The sequence below is a fragment of the Molossus molossus genome, unplaced genomic scaffold, assembly GCF_014108415.1.
Source record: "Molossus molossus isolate mMolMol1 unplaced genomic scaffold, mMolMol1.p scaffold_m16_p_14, whole genome shotgun sequence".
Taxonomy (NCBI): Eukaryota; Metazoa; Chordata; class Mammalia; order Chiroptera; family Molossidae; genus Molossus; species Molossus molossus.
Genome location: NW_023425349.1, coordinates 11082897 through 11102766, shown reverse-complemented (window position 1 = coordinate 11102766; position 19870 = coordinate 11082897). Strand labels below are relative to the sequence as shown.

At 37.4% G+C, this 19870-nt stretch overlaps 2 protein-coding genes across 13 annotated transcripts in view; both read left to right on the top strand.

Annotated features, from left to right (window-relative positions):
• Positions 1 to 19870, top strand: part of RABGAP1 (RAB GTPase activating protein 1) — a 149893-nt gene that overhangs the window by 82279 nt on the left and 47744 nt on the right. The gene's annotated exons all lie outside the window — the stretch shown is intronic.
• Positions 7444 to 9891, top strand: GPR21 (G protein-coupled receptor 21). Its single transcript, XM_036260846.1, has 2 exons — positions 7444 to 7525; positions 7952 to 9891. The coding sequence occupies exon 2, from the start codon at positions 8344 to 8346 to the stop codon at positions 9391 to 9393; it is 1050 nt and encodes a 349-aa protein (XP_036116739.1). The 5' UTR covers positions 7444 to 7525; positions 7952 to 8343; the 3' UTR covers positions 9394 to 9891.

Below are 19870 nucleotides of genomic sequence, written 5' to 3'. Positions count from 1 at the left end.
CTGACCGGGAATCAAACTGGCGATCTCTTGGTGCATGGGTCGATGCTCAGCCACTGAGCCACATCGGCTGGCACTGTTGTTTCACACTACAGTGTTATTTGATGCAAGTTGGTATCGCTTTAAATGCAATTGTATAGTCATGCAGCATGTACTAGTCTGTATCTGACTACTTTTGCTCATCCATTTTGAGAGTGTATCTGTAGCTCTTTGTTTGTTTGTTTTCATATTTTTAATTGCTAAGAGTATTCCATTGCATCAGTAAACCATACTTTAAAAAAAAATCTATTTTGCTATTATAGATGTTTGTCGGGGGGTTCCCCCCATTTTTGGCTATTATGCAGAAAGTTGCTTATGAACATTCTTGCATATAGGAGGTGCTATAGTCTGCTTGTTTTTGCCTCTCGAAATTCATGTGTTGAAACCTAACCTCCAAGGTTATGAGATTAGGAGGTGGGACCTTTGGGAGATAGGTCATGACAGCAGAGCCCCCATTATAGGGATTAATGCCTTTATAAAAGAGGCTCCAGAAAGATCTCTTGCCACCTTCCACCATGTGAAAACACAGCAAGAGGTTGGCAGTCTGAAACCCAGAAGACAGCCTTTACAAGAACCCAACCATGCTGTACTCTGATCTTGGACTTCCAGCCTCCAGAATTGTGAGCAATAAATTACTGCTGTTTATAAGTCATCTGGTCTGTGGTATTTTGATACAGCAGCCCAAACAAACCAAGACAGCAGGATTTGTACATTCTATTATATACACTCATACACACACAGAGACAATAATATTTACGTGTGTGTGTGTGTGTGTGTGTGTGTGTGTGTATATATATATATATATATATATATATTACTAATTTTTGAAGCTATTCATTCTGGACTTGGGTTCTTTGCCAGGTATATGCTTTCTGTTCTGCAATGTCACATATAATATTACCTTCGAGGGTTTTTTTGGCTTCACTTCAAAGACTAAATTTAAAGGAGGAGAAAAGAGTGACTTGATTTATAGAGCAAATGTAAAAAAAAATTAACTTTTTTTTTAAAGGTATTATTTGTTATAAGCAGTAGAGTTTGGAGATACTCGTCTTCCTGTTTTTTGGTTTGTTTGTTTGAAGTGAAAACTTTTTAGATTTTTCATCTCAGGGAAAAAAGTATAGTAATAACTCCCAGTTAGAGCAAATAATATGTGTCAGATGCTTTACTAAGCACTTCATATCTATTATCTTATTAGTCCTAAGAAAATCCTTGAGAAGTGGTAATTACTATTTCTTTTTAGAAATTAAGACATGGCTTCAGTGAAGCTTAGTAAGTTGCTTATAGTCACTCAGCTAGTAAATAAATGATAGAGGACATAGATGGTAGAGGCAGGATTTGAACTCAGGGCTGACTGCAAAGGTGGTTCTTTTTTTTATTACCCTCCCTATCTGTCTGTCCCCAAACATAAATAATTTATACAGATATGTACTCCTATAGAATTCCATTTAAACAAATATAATTATATGCTTATCTGTTTGTCTGTTTGTTTTTAAGTGTAATCTTATCCAACCATTCTTCTATTGGTAAGCATTTACTTTGTTTCTAGTTTTTAGCCTCTAAATATTTTTTTTACTAAACATCCTTACATGTGTTCTAAATCTTTCACTTTTATGGAATAGTCTCAGAAGTGTGATCGCTGGATCAAAGAGTAACATGTTTTTTAAACTGTTTATTCAATTTTTATATTTAATTTACTCATATCCTGTTTGCTTCTCTGAAAGGCTGTAATAGTTCACAGTTCCACCAGTAATGTAGGAATGTATGTGCTGACCCATACTCCAAACATTTGTATTTCATTTTTGCCATCTATGGGTGTAAGTGATACCACATATCTTTGGTTTGCAGCTCCCTGACTGCCAGTAAATTTGCATGATTTGCTCCTCCATGTATTACCTCTTCATATTCTTTGTACATTTTTCTATTTAGTTTTTTTTAAATGTCACTTTGTAAGCACTCTATATGTTATTATGTACATTGATCCTTTGTATCTTTATTATAAACGTCTTCCTAAAACTTTAATTTTTTATGGATTTGATTTTATGGTTTCATGCCATACAAATATTTTCCAGTTTTTATGTAGAAAATTGTGTCTTCATTAAGGTCTCCCATATCTCTAGATTTTGAAAATGTAGTTTCCAAGATTTTCTTGCAAGACTTTTATTGTATGCATTATATCTTTACATGTTTTTTTTTTTTTTTTTTGATACGTGCTCCTAGCGGGAACCAAACCGCGGGACTCTCTCTCTGGTCCGCAGGCCAACACTCCAGCCGCTCAGCCAAACCAGCCAGGGCATATCTTTACATCTTTAATCCATTGGGGATTTATTTTTGTACATTGCATATGAAGGTTGTCCAATTTTATTTCTCCCAGATGGGTAAACAGGTGTGCTACTCCTGTTTTCCTAGAACTACCATCTTTGTTATATCTTAAACTCTCATAGATACTGGGATTGATTTCTAGATTGTCCCTGCTTATTGATCTCTTTGTGTATTTCTATACCAATACTGTTTTGGTTAAAGTGGCTTTGAGTTATGTTCTAATATCTGGTAAAGCAAGTTTTTTTTTTTCACTTTTTATTTTATATATTTTTTTTATCCTTTTTTTTTTTTTTTCCATTTTTTGCTCAGGTAGAGTGGGAGGGAGAGAGAGGGACAGAGAGAGAGAGAGAAACATTGATGTGAAAGGAACACATCGAGTGGCTGCCACCCGCACAACCGACCAGGGCCGGGGACAAACTGCAACCGAGGTACGTGCCCTTAGCGGGAACCGAACCCGGGTCTCTCAGGACTGCAGGCCGACGCTCTAACCGCTGAACCAAACTGGCCAGGGCTTTATCTATTCTTACATATTTAACTTTCCATGTAATCCTTAAAATTATTTTCTTTACTCTTACCACTACAACCACCCTATAAAGTTATATAAGGATTCTAATTTAAATCACAATTAATTTACATATTGATTTAGGGTATAAGTTATATTGTTATAATATTTTTATGTCAGATGTTATTTTATAACATATATGTTGCCTTCATATATATATGTTGTGCCTCTTCTGTTAAATGTATTTCTAAGAATTATCATAGAATGTTCTTGCTATAGCAAATGGAATATTTTCCAATTCTCATTTCTAGGTGCTAATTGCTACAACAGAAAACAGACATTAATTTTTTAAAATTTTCTATCCATCTACCTCTTGATATTTTATACTAGCATCTTTTGACTTTCAGGTATATGTTAATATCAGCAGCAAAACCTGTTTCACTTTTTTTTTACTGTCTATGTAAGCTACTAAATTGTTTTGGCTTGGTTTTGGTATTTGATAAAAGTATTAAGACAATGTTAAATGATGGGGATCATAACTAGCATCTCTATAGAGTTCCTGATTTTAATTAAAATGGTTTGAATTTTTCAGTCTTTTGTAATGAATGCTGTTTTTTTTTGTAAGTAATTTTCTTCTATCTCTGGCTTTGAATTTTACTAAGAATATCTACTGAATTTTATCAAAAGCTTATTCAGCACTTAATATGATTTCCTTTACTTTGTTGATAGATATATAATCTATCAACGTATGATAGATTTATTGATATTGAACTACCCTTGGCTTTATGGAATAATTTCTGCAGACCGAACACTCCTAGATCCTTTGTTTTTTGTTCTTTCTGATCTTTGACCAAGGGCTCCTCAACCTTGATCTCTGGAAAGAATGTGTCAGACAGATGCTGGGGAAAGAAATCCTTATAAGTAATCCACAGGGACTCCATGGCTTCTCTTACCACCGTTCTAAGACCTGTATTTGTTTATCTCAATCAAATAAATTGGAGTTAAGAATGGAGGGGAAATAGGCACTTTTTGGTCTCCAGTTTTCAGAATCATCCTTTGGTCCTTTTTCCTTTTGGTTATTTTTCACCTTTATGTCAATGGCACTTCTCTTCCTTTTATTTATTTTGCTTAATAGCAAACATTTACATCTAAACTGCTTCCTTAAGTGATCCTTTTAATAATAGAATAATTAAATAGCAATATATTCTAATGTTTTTTTCCTTTTTTTTGTTTTTTTTTTATCCTCACCTGAGGACATTTATTTTTGGATTTATCTTCAGATAGAGCAGGAGGGAGAGAGGGAGAGACAGACAGACAGACAGACAGACATTGATGTGAGAGAGACATATCGACTGGTTGCCACCCACAGGACCCCAACTGGGGCCGGGGACAAACTGCAACCGAGGTACGTGCCCTTAGCGGGAACTGAACCCGGGTCTCTCTGGTCCGCAGGCTGACCCTCTAACCGCTGGGCCAAACTGGCCAGGGATGATGTTTCTTTTTTCTTCCATTCAATCAGACTTGTGTTTTCTGAAACCAATTTGCATTGTTTTCTATAGTGGTTTCAGTAATACTTCACTGGTAAGACTGCCATGTGTTTCAAGCTTATGTAGAACCTAAACTAGACCATATAACCAATGTTTACATTTCAAATTGTCCAGCCCTGGCCGGTTTTGCTCAGTGGTTAGAGCGTCGGCCTGCAGTCTGGAGAGACCCGGGTTCGGTTCCCGCTAAGGGCACGTACCTCATGGGCTATTTGGGGGAGGGGGGGGAGGACAGGACTCAAACTCAGTATCTAATTTTCCAGAATGTTAAAGCTTAAAGGAAGATCAACCATTTACTTCAGCAACCTCGTTTCACAAGAAGAAATGAATGATCACAGGTGTAGAAGACCTCATTTGAGGTCACATAAACTAGGAGCAGAGCTGAAACTAGTACCCAGGCTTCCTAAGTCCATGGCCAGTGCTCTCTTTGCTAAATTGACCCCCTTTTTGTTTGGTATCCACAGGCAAATTCTCATGATCAAGTATTAGTGAATCCTTGAATATTACCAGACCTACCAGAGAGATATTTTTAAATTAAAAACAAACAATCTGTATAATAATAAAATTATCATTAGATTTTTTTTTTTAATACTTTTTTTTAAGTTTATTTTTTCTTTTTTTTTTATCCTCACCCGAGGACATTTTTCCATTTTTTGTTCAGGTAGAGCGGGAGGGAGAGAGAGGAACAGAGAGAGACAGAGAAACATCGATGTGAAAGGAACACATCGAGTGGCTGCCACCCACACAACCGACCAGGGCCGGGGACAAACTGCAACCGAGGTACATGCCCTTAGCAGGAACTGAACCCGGGTCTCTCAGGACCGCAGGCCGACGCTCTAACCGCTGAGCCAAACCGGCCAGGACTCATTAGATATTTTTAAGTTATTTTTCCAGATTGATAAAATGTAGATGGGCCGCCAGAGCTTCTCTTGGACAAACAATTTGATTTTTTTTTTTAATCCTCACCAGAGGACATTTTTTGATATTTTGTTCAGATAGAGTGGGAGGGAGAAAGACAGAGAGAAACATCAACGTGAAAGTGACACATCGAGTGGTCGCCACCCACACGACCCAGCCAGGGCTGGGGACATACAAACAATGGAAAAATGTCCTCAGGTGAGGATAAAAAAAAAAGATTAGAAACATTAAGTTTGATCCTATGAAAATTGCTGATACTTGACAATTTTTGATCTACCATAGGTAATTACTTGTGCATCAACCTAATAATTATATGTGAATTAAACAGTTATCATACTAAGGCTTTACTTGAAAGTTTTCAATCTAAAAGCAGAATTGTTTGTTGTTTTATTAGGCATTTGTTACTTAGTCAAAAATACAAAGTAGAAATTAAAGGAATAAACATACCTTTGAAAGTCAGCTTTGTGCCAGTGCTATGTGAGGTCTCTTGGATAGGCCAATGGATAAAATATACCTGTTCCCTGGTTTGGGGGGAGTTTATAGTCTAATGAGGGAAACAGGATATTACAGAAGTTTCATGAGAGCTGTACATATTGCTGTGTGGCAGATGCACAAAAGGACGTCTCATCTAAGGAGTCTTGTTCAGAAATTATCCAGGGAGGGGGTGATTTTGGGGGTGGAATGGGGTACTACATGACATGTGTGGTGTTCAAAGTCAGAAGGAAAAGAATGTGCTCAAGAGTTAAAAAGAGCTTGGTGATTTAGCCCTGGCCGGTTTGACTCAGCGGTTGGAGTGTCTACTAAGGACCAGAGAGTCACGGGTTCAATTCTAGTCAAGGGCACGTACCTCAGTTGCAGTTAGATCCCTGGCCCTGGTCAGGGCCATACAGGAGGCAACCAATCAATGTGTCCCTTTTATATCAATGTTTCTCTCCCTCCCTCCTTCCTTCTCTATTTGAAAAAAAAATCAAGGGAAAAATACCTTGATGAAGATTTTTTTTTAAAGCAGGTTGCATCATATAACATATATCTCCACCCAGGTGTGCAGACCTTGCATGCTTACAAATACCAACATTTGTTTATTTTCTTTTGCTGTACTGGATCTGTTTAACTTTATTTAGAAGGATGAATTGAAAATCGAAAGATACCTGGAGGAAAGGACACTAAAAATACACATTTTCTAATTAGCTGAAAATTGTCATCATTTATGATATTACGAGAAGAGCCACAATAAAATCCCATTTTGCATTGTTTTAATTGGGCACAAACAAGATTGTGTTTTCTGAGAAACAAAGGCTAATTGGTACCATGAAAATTCCTGTAATTTACAAGCCTGGTGGAAATGGTACCTTTACTTTTCCTTCGTTTGTTACATGTTTGGGTACTGTGTCTCAGCAAACTAGAAGCAAGACATGACATTGCAAAACTACAGGATAGCGTTAAAATATAGTAAGAATGTAAATCCTCTTCTGTGTGTACACTCTTTCTGCAGTATTCAGAATGGGTGAGATTTTCCTTATTTTTCTCTTGAAAAACTGATTTTTAAGTTTGTTTGTTATTTTGGTCATCTTTTTAAATACTGGCCAACATCCAGTGAATCACGAGAGAAAATAATGCTGAATATTTAGGCTTTTAGCTAGAACTTGTGCTGCTGAATTATGATTCCTCATTAGCCATGCACTGTTAATGCACTTTCATTCTTCAACATTGCTCTTCGTTCCTTTGGAAACTGCTACAAGAAAATAGGAATTTCCTCTCAGCTTTACCCCTCTGGCAGTGTGTTTCAATCTAATTCCCGGCTGGCACTCTGTTCCGGTTACTACCCCTTCTCCTTACTAGTATTTTGAGTTCTGTTCATGTACCAAAAGGGGGATTCCAGACAGACGAGGAAACAGCTTTGAAACACTGCACTGCAGGCATGTTCCGTTATTCCCCCACTGTGCAGTCTGGAAATCGGGGAGTGCCTCTCTGGTGATGAATCTGAATGAGCTGCTGAAGATGCCTGCACAGGCATTTTCTTTCCCTTCCCCCGCTGCTTCCCTTTCCCAAGCCCCCTCTCTCCCTATTTCCCCTCCTACTCCTTTATCCCCTCCCTCTGTGTCTCAGTTCTGCAGTAAACCCAGCTGAGGCACATTCCTGCTTTGCAAGGCTTTCTGTTAAGGATGTTTTGTGGCTTTTGTTTGGATTGCAGCATGCAGAATTACAGGTAACACTCAGAAATTGAGCTAGACAGATAAATTCTGTTGAAATGTTTTCAGAGAGGCAAGGTATTACACGGGAATCAAGAAAATAAATTACTTTAGCTAATTTTATTCATGGTAATTATGGTAAAATATTTTCAGAAATGCAATAAGCAGATTTCCTTTTCTCCCCCAAAAGCCTCCATTGAAAGGAAAATGGGGGTAGATTGATCTGACTGCGCTTGATTTTGTTTTATGTTGATCATGAGAGCTTGCTGTTGCTGCACCTCCTCTAGAGTAAGGACCAATTAGTTATGTGGAGTGCTACTGAGGGTAGTACTGGGTGGGGTGGGATGGAGTGGGAGGGCTGATACCAGCCTGAACTAGCCAGATTCTTTGATTTTTGTATTGGGATGCAAAATGTAAAATGCTCTTTCCTTTTCTTCTATCAGCTGTTCAGAGGAGACTCATTACAACTCCTGCTGAAGCTCCTAATTTTCTTCCCTTCTCTTCTACCCCTACCCCCTACCCTCATTGGCCTGAAGACATTGCACTCAGAATTTGCCTTACTCCCCTGGCACTATGTGTGTGGTAAACCTGATACTATGGCCGCGTCTGGGACTGGCCAGACCACTGCTGCTGGCTCTCCCTGTTCCAAGGACTTAAAGGGAGATTGCACTGCAGGCAATGCATCAGAGCAGCAGCATCGCAAGCCTGAGGACTGAGGCTCCTTGGGCATTATTACACACACACAGAGCTGACCGCAATGACAGCAGCTGCTCCTTCGAACTGTTGGCAGCGGCCAAGCGGCAGCATGAAGTGAGAGATCACTCCTGAGCTCAAGATGAACTCCACCTTGGATGGTAATCAGAGCAGCCACCCTTTTTGCCTCTTGGCATTTGGCTATTTGGAAACTGTCAATTTTTGCCTTTTGGAAGTGTTGATTATTGTGTTTCTAACTGTATTGATTATTTCTGGCAACATCATTGTAATTTTTGTATTTCACTGTGCACCTTTGTTGAACCACCACACTACAAGTTATTTTATCCAGACTATGGCATATGCTGACCTTTTGGTTGGGGTCAGCTGCCTGGTTCCTTCTTTATCACTCCTCCACTACCCGCTTCCAGTAGAGGAGTCCTTGACTTGCCAGGTGTTTGGTTTTATAGTATCAGTTCTGAAGAGTGTCTCCATGACCTCTCTGGCCTGTATCAGCATCGATAGATATATTGCCATCACTAAACCTTTAACCTATAACACCCTGGTTACACCCTGGAGACTACGCCTGTGTATTTTCCTGATTTGGCTATATTCTACCCTGGTCTTTCTGCCTTCATTTTTCCACTGGGGTAAACCTGGATATCATGGAGATGTGTTTCAGTGGTGTGCGGAGTCCTGGCACACCGACCCCTACTTCACCCTGTTCATCGTGATGATGTTATATGCCCCAGCAGCCCTCATTGTGTGCTTCACCTATTTCAACATTTTTCGCATCTGCCAACAGCACACAAAAGAAATCAGCGAAAGGCAAGCTCGATTCAGCAACCAGAGTGGGGAGACTGGGGAGGTGCAGGCCTTTCCCGACAAGCGCTATGCCATGGTCCTGTTCCGGATTACTAGTGTGTTTTACATCCTCTGGTTACCATACATCATCTACTTCTTGTTGGAGAGCTCCACTGGCCACAGCAACCGCTCCGCATCCTTCTTGACCACCTGGCTTGCTATTAGTAACAGTTTCTGCAACTGTGTCATTTATAGTCTCTCCAACAGTGTCTTCCAAAGGGGACTAAAGCGCCTCTCAGGGACCATGTGTACTTCTTGTGCAAGTCAGATCATAGCAAAGGACGCTTACACAGTTAGGAGCAAAGGCTCTATTAATGGATGCCATGTCTGAAGTGATTCGGATATTGGGTCATTGTGTGTGTGGGAGGCGGGGTGTCCTTCTTGTCTCTTCGTATTCCTTGTTCATGAGAAAATCTGGGACAAAATAATTTGACTCTAAGCAATAGGAAACAAATGATCCATCCAAAAAAACCTTCTAAATTTGTAGAAATGGTTTTTCTTAAAGAGTGCTTTTAAATCAGAAGAATCAGGACCATGAAGATAAATTGCTCTTGGTTCCAATTTTTGTAATGTCATGGAAATGACTACAGTGCTCAGATTTAAAATGAATAAAGTCGTATCTCACACCTCTCCAGCTGGCATGACTGAACCTGGGTGTGAAAAGTGTCAGCATTTTAAAAGTCATCATTTTCTTGTTGTTTTTCTGGGTTCTTTCCAGTTTTTTGGGCTTCATATGCAATTAATTTCTTTTAACGGGGAATATTAAAATACAGTGATGAATTAACAGAGTTTTTAAACATTGTGTATGCCAAAGTATAACACTGCAAGTTTCAACACTGTCATTTAGAAATTCAAATGTTTTATGTCTTATTCCCTTGAGAGAATTCTCAATACAGTGAATAATGTGGACATTTAAATAGTAATTTTAGAATTTGCGATGAACTGTGATGCAAAAGTACAGTCACATACTAGACAATTTATGAAGAACTGAGCTACTTTTTGTACCATGCTTTACAGAGATCTAAAGAAGTGTATGCATAGAAAGTGATTCTGTTGCAGTATTTTTGCCCATGCCTTTGTGTATGTGTGTATTGAGAACATTTTAATTGAGTTAGATTTCACTTTTACAGTAAAGTGGACATTTAACTAGTCCACTTTTTAAAATAGAAAGGGATTAATTGAGATATTCTTTTTGTAGTTAAATGGAATCAACTAACAAAATAGCAACTGATTCTTTTTCAAAGCATTCTTTTAGTTAGTTAAGGAATCCACATTTGGATAAGAGTAGAAATTCTGATTTGTCTATGTCTCTCATTGCTGTTCTCCTTTGGTATATAGTTCTTTTCTTAATATTCTTTTAAAACCAAAGTACTAGCAAAATCTATAGGATTTTATTATCTATAGAATTATTAATTGAGAATGCTGTGTATTTGTATGTAGTAGTGATGTTTTGTTCTTAAAGTGATTATTTTTAGAGCAAAGGAGAGAAGGATCTCCCAGCAGCTCCAGGCATGAGAGTATTTCCTCTACTGGTTTTAATGTTTTGAAGTCTTCAGGGGACTTATGTGATCTCTGCCTTTGGCTAGTAGTTGTAATCTAAATGCAACAGTAATGTTCAGTGAGATGGAAGATGGAAGAAACCCAAGGGATGTGGGTGAAAGTAGATTTTTGAATCCAAGAAAGGACATGGATATTTATAAAATAGGCAGATATGCTTTGGTTTCCCAGCATGATATAAAGAAGGTTCCTACCCCTTTTAAAATAAAGGGCAGCTTTATGATTTTAGGTTTTAGATATCTATTTGATTTTAACCTCAAATGTGTTCTATTTAAACTTTTTTTATTTTAAGTGATTAATATATAAAATTTAAATTTAAGATTCTGAGTACTTCCCCAAAACTTTCTTGCTATTTATATTTAGCATTAGAAAATTTGATTTAAGTTGTTTCAAAATTTAGAATTCATATTGAAATTGCAAGTTAAGTTAGCAATGTCTTTAAATTGCCATTTCTAGTGGAAAACCTTTTCTCTTGAATTCTAAAAAACAGTTGTATACATTTCTTCTTTAAGCAGCACAGTTCTAAAAAAATTTTTTTTCATATATGCTGGAGAATGTAACCTATTCAGATTTGCACAGTTTGCTTGAGAATTTTTAGTTAAGCAATTATGGGAATCTTAGACTTCGTTTTTACAAAAAATTGATATTAAATCGCTAGATTTTACTTTTTAGGGGGCTGAGAACCCTTTTAATCTTTTTCTCCAATAGGATCCCATCATATGAGAATGGAAAAAAGAAAATTTTTGTTTATTTTCCTGGAAATGTTTTTTTAGTGACTGTAAAGACAACCCTTTTAATAAAAGGTTTTGTTAATATATTTTTATATTTTTGTTCTAATACCAAATTTAGATGTTAGTAGAAGGTTTTGTTCTTTTCTTCACATTAGATACTTTATCAGTGTATTGGTCTAAAACTAAAGTAGAAACTGAGTAGATTGAATAATTTAAAGATAAATAAAGCTCCCAACCCCCTCGCCAACTGATACTTGCTTAATGTCAGATGTTTCCCCAGTTTATCTTGTCTTCATTGGACTTTATAAATTCTAAGGTGTCAGTTCCAGTCTCACATTTATTGTCTATATTGCTTTTTAAATTTTCCTTTGTGTGTGTATGTTGGAGAAAGGGGACATGCCTGGATGCAATCATACAGTCTTCTGTGGCTGGGGGCAGTTTCTATGTGATACATTTAGAGAGTTTGTATTTAAATAATCTTTTCTTCTTGCCATATTTAATCTACCATTCAATGACATTTGGGTTAAATACCAATCTGACTAGTTCAGAATGAGAAAAAAGCATATTTTTAGACTCAATTACCTTGGGCTTTGGCAAGACAGCACATTTAACTTTATATGGTATATGACTGATATCAGAGGAAGCATGAACTTTTGGTGATTGTGTTGAAATTATTTCATAGTACATTTTAAAATAAGATCATACTAGTTGTATTTATAAATTTGTTGTGTAGTTTTTATACAATGATTTATTTCAGTGAAGTTGTATTTTTTTCTTTAGAGCAAAAGGCAATTACAAAAAGACAAGTGTTCCACTTTAATGAAAGAACTACCTTACACCAGAATGGATATTTGAATATTTCATGGACCCGTTGAATCACCCTAAATTCCATTTTGGAAAGGATTTTCTTTAGGCTTTATTGTTGGGTAAATTCCTTTTTGAGCGTTTTATAATGGCTTTTCCTTTTTACTTGAATAATGTTCTCAGTGTTTTAAGGATTGAAAAAACTTGAATTTTTTGTGCTATAAATTCATTGTCCACCTCTTTGAACTTGAAAATAAAGCAACAAGGCTCCCAGATAATAGAATGGTTTCTGAGAGCTTTCTAAGCTTTTCAGGTTTGATTTAAAAATCTGCATGGTGGTTTTGTAGGAAATGTTTTAATTTTACTGACTATATGTTTTTGTGTCATAAAATATGTGTTAAATAAATTATTGGCAAACCAAAACTTATTGTTTTATGAGCAAGTTTGAAGAAATTTAAGGGTGGGAGAATTGTGACACTGTGAGATTTGTTAAAAGTATTTATTAATTAGTCTTTGTGGATTTTTTGCATAATTTTTTCCATTTTAGGTTGAAGAATAATATGTTAAATATACATATTAATATATTTTGCAGACCCTAGGAATATTCTAGACATTTTTTATAGCTGTAAAAAAGTCATTTGGCTTTTCTTCAAAATTTGAGAGACAAAGGGCTTCACAATATGCTTAAAATGAATTTTGAACTGAGAATCAGAAAATCTGGGTTACTGTTATTAATTAGTTTTTTACTCCTTTGCTTGTAATATTAACAGCCAGATATCACCGATCTTTTGAGAAAATCTCACATAAAATATACAGAGCCCAGAAGAAAAGAAATCAGAGGAAACAGAAACAGTGCAAGTCACAGAAGAAAACTTAAAAAAAAAATTGAACAGTAACATTTTCAGACATTGTTCATCCATTAAAAGAGAATCTGATGCCATAAAAAACAACCAGAAAGATGATGAGAAAGAGCTCTTGAGATTTAAAGTATAATCAGACATTTTAAAAATTGGAGAAGTTGGAAGATAAAATTGAAGTAGGCCAGATAGTGAAACAGAAGACAATAAAGTAGACAGAAAGCAGGACAAATTAGAGGCTCGATCAAGGAGACTCAGTACCTAACTAGCATGATTTTTAGAAATAGAGTAGAGAAAAAGGAAATTCTCAAAGAAATATCACAGAAATTTTTCCAGAACTGAAGGATATATGTTTTTATAATGAAAAGGACCAGCTTAATGTAATTTTAAAAAAGACTTTGACAGCAGATTATTATAAAATTTCAGAACTCTGGGAATAAAGAAAAACCCTAAAAGCTTCTTGGTCTGAAGTAGGGGAGGGAGAGTGGAAACATACTTAGTTACAGAGATCTGAATAGCATTGGACTTTCCACCTTAATAAAGCAAGAAGGTAATGAGGAACTTCGAAATTTTGCATAGTGATTTTTGACATAGAATTGTATGCCCAGACACACAATTATTCAAGTGTGAGAGTAAAATAAATCCATTTGAGATATACAGGGTCTCAACATATTTACCTGCATTACATACATCTAGAAAGTTACTGAAAGATATGCTTCCCCAGAATGAGAGATAGAATCAGGAAAGAGGAAGATACTGAACGTAAGATAAAAGGGCTCCCGCCCTGGCCGGTTTGGTTCAGCGGTTAGAGTGTTGGCCTGCGGTCCCGAGATACCTGGGTTCAGTTCCCGCTAAGGGCATGTACCTCGGTTGCAGTTTGTCCCCAGCCCTGGTTGGGTCGTGCGGGTGGCAGCCACTTGATGTGTCCCTTATCAGATCGATGTTTCTCTCTCTTCCTCTCTTTTCCTTCTACTCTATCTGAACAAAAAAAATGGAAAAATCCTTGAGTGAGGATTAAAAAAAAAAAAAAAAGGGCTCCCAACATAGGGGAGAGGTGAAGAGAATTCCCACAGTAATAGGAAAGGAAAGTCCTAGGAAGTCATATGTGCAGCAAACCTAGAAAGCATCTCGTCCAAATGGGAGCAGATAAATAGAGCACTGGGAGTTACATCTTTAGAGAGCAGTAATTGGGAGGAATTGACAGTTCTGTTAGGTTTATAGGGAAAGAATTTGGGCCGTAAGACCTTTTGGATACAGAGAACACTGAAGGAAAGGTGGTACAGAGAACACTGAAGGAAAGGTGGGCAGGTGCGGTGGGCAATTATCCCTGGCCAGTAAGGTTCAGTTGGTTGGTTGGGCATTGTCCTGTGCACCAAAATGTTGCCAGTTCAATTCTAGGTCAGGGCACATGCCTGGGTTGGGGGCTCAATCCCTGGTAGGGGGCGTGCAGGAGGCAGCCAATCCATATCTCATTCTCACATCAGTGTTCCTCTCTTTCCCTTTCTCTCTCGCTAAAAATCAATAAATTAGCAACTTCAGAAAAAGCAAAGTTGAAAAAAGGAAATCTAATCATGATATACTCTGATTCATTTGTGAGCAATATTGGTTTAACTAAAATTGTAGCAAAATTATGTTGAGAGTCATGATGCGGGGAAGGGAAGTATATGTGTGTGGGGATGAGGTTGGGGACTATAACAGCTACAGTATCATCTCCCATACTAGAAAGTCTGAAAAAACCACCAAAGCACTGGCCAGTTTGGCTCAGCAGTTAGAGCTTCAGCCCGTGGACTAAAGGGTTTCAGATTTAATTCCCAGTCAAGGGCATACACCTGGGTTGCAGGTTCAATCCTAAGCCCTAATTGGGGTCATGTGGGAGACAACCAGTTGATGTCGCTCTCTCACTGTCTCCCTCCCTTCCACTTTATCTAAAAATCAATGGAAAAATATCCTCGGGTAAGGATTTAAAAATATTAAAAACCACCAGAAAATAGCAATTTAGTTATTTTGTTCAGAAATATGAAGAAGAAACAAACAGATTAAAAGTGGTTGCCTCTGGGAAGCAGCGAGCAGGGTAAGAGGAATAAAAAATCTGTTTCTCATTGTTAAGTTTAGTACTACTTGACCTTTACAACTGTGTGGGTGTATTATTTTTTATGAAAAGCGTAGACCACATTTAGGAAAAGGCAAATACGTTTTAGCAAAGCAGAGAAAAACTAGGAAGCCTAGGTTTAGAACATGTTACTAAAGTAGAAAATGAGGGTCTGGTAACACTGTATTACCTGTGGCCCTCTACAGAGCTGTTTTCTGGCACCTCATTTTATCCTCCTGGGAAGACGGGCAAAGGGGATTTTTTATCCCTTTTACAATTGTGGAAACCAAATTTGGGGGCTGTCAGACCTTTTTGATTCCTAATCCACTATGTCACTGTGCCTCATAAATATATGTTTGGATCTTTTTTAGATTCTTAACCCTTGTTTTTTTACCAAGAGAAGACAGGTATAGGAAAGCATCTTTTTTGACATAGTGGTAAGAAATACACAAAAACAAACAAGTGTGAGTGGTGTGTGCACATGCATGTGTGTGTAATGAGCATGTGTGTACTGGTATACAAATATCTACAATACAAAACCTGGCATTATGAGATCACGGGAGTAATACAGAATACCATGTGGTAGGTATTCTTAGGTAAGGAGATGAGTTAGATCGGTTGAAAGCAGTATATGAGCCTGGCCAGTGTGGCTCAGTGGTTGAGCGTCGACCCTTGCACCAAGAGGTCACCTGTTCGGTTTCTGTTCAGGGTACATGCCCAGGTTATGGGCCAAATCCCAGTGGGGGGCATGTAGGAGGTTGCCAATCCATGTTTTTGCTCATCAATGTTTTTCTCTCTCTCTCTCCCTCTCCCACTCTCTCTCCCTCTCCCTTCCTCTCTCTCTAAAATTAATAATGAAAAAAAATGATTAAAAAAAAAAAAAAGCAGTATATGAGATGGGCTAAGCTCTGGGTAAGCAGGATTTTATAGTCTTATCTCCCCCTACTGCTTGAATGAGATTGACATAAATTATCCAGCTGAACAGGATTAAAGAAACCCAAAGGATTAATAGATAAAAGACCCTAATAAAGTGACTTATAATTATCAAACATGAGAAACAGGAGAAAGTCCTTTGTGAAGAAAAAGCACATCTTCATATTAAATTACCAATGCTGTAGTCATTTAATGAAAGATTTATTGGTTTGTTAACAAAAGATTGTATTGGTTTGAACAAAATACAGAAGTAAAACTTCTCAAAGTAAAACTTTAAATTCTGTGTTTATTAGCTTTCAACAACTATTTATTGAATTTGAATTAGTAAGACAGTATCTGGGGGAGAGAGCAAAAATTACAGTATTGAACAGCATGATTTATTTCTGAAATTTCTTCCAGAAAGACTGGGGAAATCCCCACTGCTGAAGCTATTTATTTATAGCTAACCCCCCCCCCCAAAAAAAAAAACCGAAAAAACACATTTGTGAGTCTCTGTCATCATTGGCTTTTGGGGAGTAGAATATGACCCAGAAGACATTTTTCTTTTCTTTTTTTTTTTTTTTACTTTTTTCATTTTTAAAAGTTCTCCTTCATGACATGATAGATGTAAGGATTGAAACCATTTCTACTTAGATTATGTTAGCATCATCATACTGGTGATGTATATTATACCATCTACAGAGCCCTGGAATTAAAGTTAAAACAAAATTAGATCCTACCTCTGGCAATTTATTAGGTAATCTCAATCTGTCTGAACTTCAGAAGGCTACTCATCTTTAAGTGAAGACAGATAGCACCAACATAGGAGTCGGTTCAAGATCAGATGCATGTGACATTAATAGTAAAGCTTTTGCATTGTTACTTAGTGTTCTTGGATCACTTTCTTCCCCTTAAATAAGAGGGAAGGTAGTGAAAAGAACATGAATCTCTGGCCCTTGATTTTCTACTCTGTAAAATGGATTATACCCCCTCATTGGAATTACTGTGAAAATTAGAGACTCCCACATTTTAGGAATGTAGAATTGTGCATGGTGGCATCATAGAAGCTCAGTAAAAGGTTGCTGCTATTATTTCTTTGTCACACAGAGGTCAGAATCTCCCAGTGATTTCCAGGGCCTGCTGCAAATCAACATTGATTCCCAGGGGAAAGGCCTTGGGTGAATGTGGGGTGGCTTGGGGGATTTCCTTCTCTCAGGGAACATAAACTCTTCAAGTCTTGTCTTGATGGTTTGTTCTATGAAGATACTGATGTCTATGTATTTTGTCCAGCTCTTATAGATGTTCTGCAGGAGGATTAGTCTCGTACAATTCTCAGACATTAAGATATATATATTTAGATGTACTTCTTCGAGGAACAAGTCATTGGGGCTTACAGTAACTGTTGTATCAGGATAGAGGTGGACAAGAAATTTGGGACTGAAGTAGAAAGAGGTATCATTTTAGTTGAACTTTAAAAATGAGTTGTATGCCCTGGCCGGTTTGGCTCAGCGGTTGGAGCGTCAGCTTGTGGTCCAGAGAGACCCGGGTTCGGTTCCCACTAATGGCAGGTACCTCAGTTGCAGTTTGTCCCCGACCCTGGTTGGGGTTGTGTGGGAGGCAGCTACTCAATGTGTCCCTTTCATGACGATGTTTCTCTCTCTCCCCCTCTTTCCCTCTCTATCTGAACAAAAATGGAAAAATGTCCTTAGGTGAGGATTTTAAAAAAAAAATGAGTTGTATTAAGAAAAAAGTAAACTTGTACAAGAGGTATTTAAACTTCAAAGGCCTGATTAAGAGAGGGGCCATTTATATACTTGAGGCATAAAGAAACCATATAATATATAGCGATTAAAAGTATATTCTGGGGAGGCAGACAGACCTGGGTTTGAATTCTAGCCTAGCCACTAACTAGCTGTGAGACCTAGGGCAAGGTATGTAATCCCTCTTAGTCTCTTCTTAATTAAAGGCACTGTTTTATGCAAATATTGAAAAGATGAAACGAGCTAATGAGTGTGGTGCTCTTAGCACAGTGCTTGGCGCTCAGTGAACATTCAGTACATGTTAGCTGGTGCTGCTGTCTTCCCAGTGAATAGGACAGCCTGAGTGAACCAGAGGTTTCAGGTTGAGGTATAAAGGAGAGTAAGGTCAAAAGATAAATTGGGCCTACCTGGTCTGGAATAAATGCTAAGGGATTTGATTCTCATTAGAAGTTGGAGATGGACTTAAGATTTTTGAGTAAGTGAATGACATAAATATAGAACCCCAAAATGACAGACCTTGAAGATCACCTAAAGATCACAATTAGGATCTCCTTCAGAATAATGATCAAGTTCATTAGTCACAGAACTGAGACTAGAATCCAGGTCTCAGCTCTCCCTTAGCCTCAGTCATGCCACCAAAGTAAGTCCAAAGGATTATTCAACATTTGTCAAGTGCTTAGAAAATGGGAGTTTCCAGCGGGATTGGAAAAAAGAAAAGTGTTTAGATTTTGGTATGTATTAAATAAAGTAAAAATAATACTTTGAATCAAATTAAGTTTTGTAAAATCTTAGTTCTCTTGATCACTAGCAACCACCTCAGAAGTGCTGCTAGGGGAAGTAAGTATGAATGGATGGTTCTAAAATGACTTCATTAGTGTTTGTAGTATTTTATTGCTTGTGAGATTAGAGGGTGAATTTTTTGCTGAAATGAAATCAATGATAACTGCTTGTTCAGTACCTTTTAAAGCTGCTGTTAAGGATTTTAAATATAAAAATTGAATACGAGGAGGACTTTTACTACCTGTGTAATAAGGGATTACAACATAGATAGTAAGAGAATTTGGTTAGGATTATACTTAGGTGCTGATAGTTTTTAAGTTTTTAGAGGTTAATAGAAAAAGATCTAAGTAAATACAGCTTAATAGATTAATGATGAAATAAGATAGCTTTTAAATGTTCATTTCTTCATCATTATTTTTTGAGATTAGTTCTTTAGTAGAAAAATTAAAATCTCCAACATGATTTTTCTCATATGTTGGGGGTCAAGGAAATATAACTTTTGCCTGAAAGCTATATCAAAATATGTAATGGCCCTGGCCAGTTTGGCTCAGCAGTTAGAGCGTCGGCCTGCGGTCCGGAGAGACCCGGGTTCGGTTCCCGCTAAGGGCACGTACTTTGGTTGCAGTTTGTCCCCGGCCCTGGTTGGTCGTGCGGGTGGCAGCCACTCAATGTGTCCCTTCATGTCGATGTTTCTCTCTCTCTCTCTCCCCTCCTCTCTCTCCCTCCCACTCTATCTGTACAAAAAATGGAAAAATATCCTCGGGTGAGGATAAAAAAAAATAATAATAAATAAAAATATGTAATGGAAATAGAGGGTGAAACCCAGAACATATACCTGTAATCTGTGAATATGTATATGAACACAGACTTCTTACAGAATTCTAAAAGCAGTTCAACAGTACACTGCTAAAGAGGTTTATGACAGTAATATTCAAATACAGGTTCTCATTTTAATGTTTTGTTAACTGTTATATGAGCAAGGAACTCTATAAAGTTTTAAAGTCATATTTTAATATACAACCATTTTACAGCTATATATTTTTGCTACTATTAAGCACATATAAATCTGACTTAAGACTTATTTTCAGAAGAAACTAACTTTTTAAAATAAAATGGTATCGCCCTGGCTGAATTGCTAAGTGTTTAGTGCATTGGCCCTCAGACCAAAGAGTTGTGGGTTCTGGTCAAGGACAAGTATCTCCATTGTGGTTTGGTCCCCAGCCCTTGTCGGTGTCATGAGGGAGGCAACCAATTGACTGATGTGTCTCTCTCACATTGGTGTGTCTGTCTCCCTCCCTCTCCCCTTTTTCCCACTCTG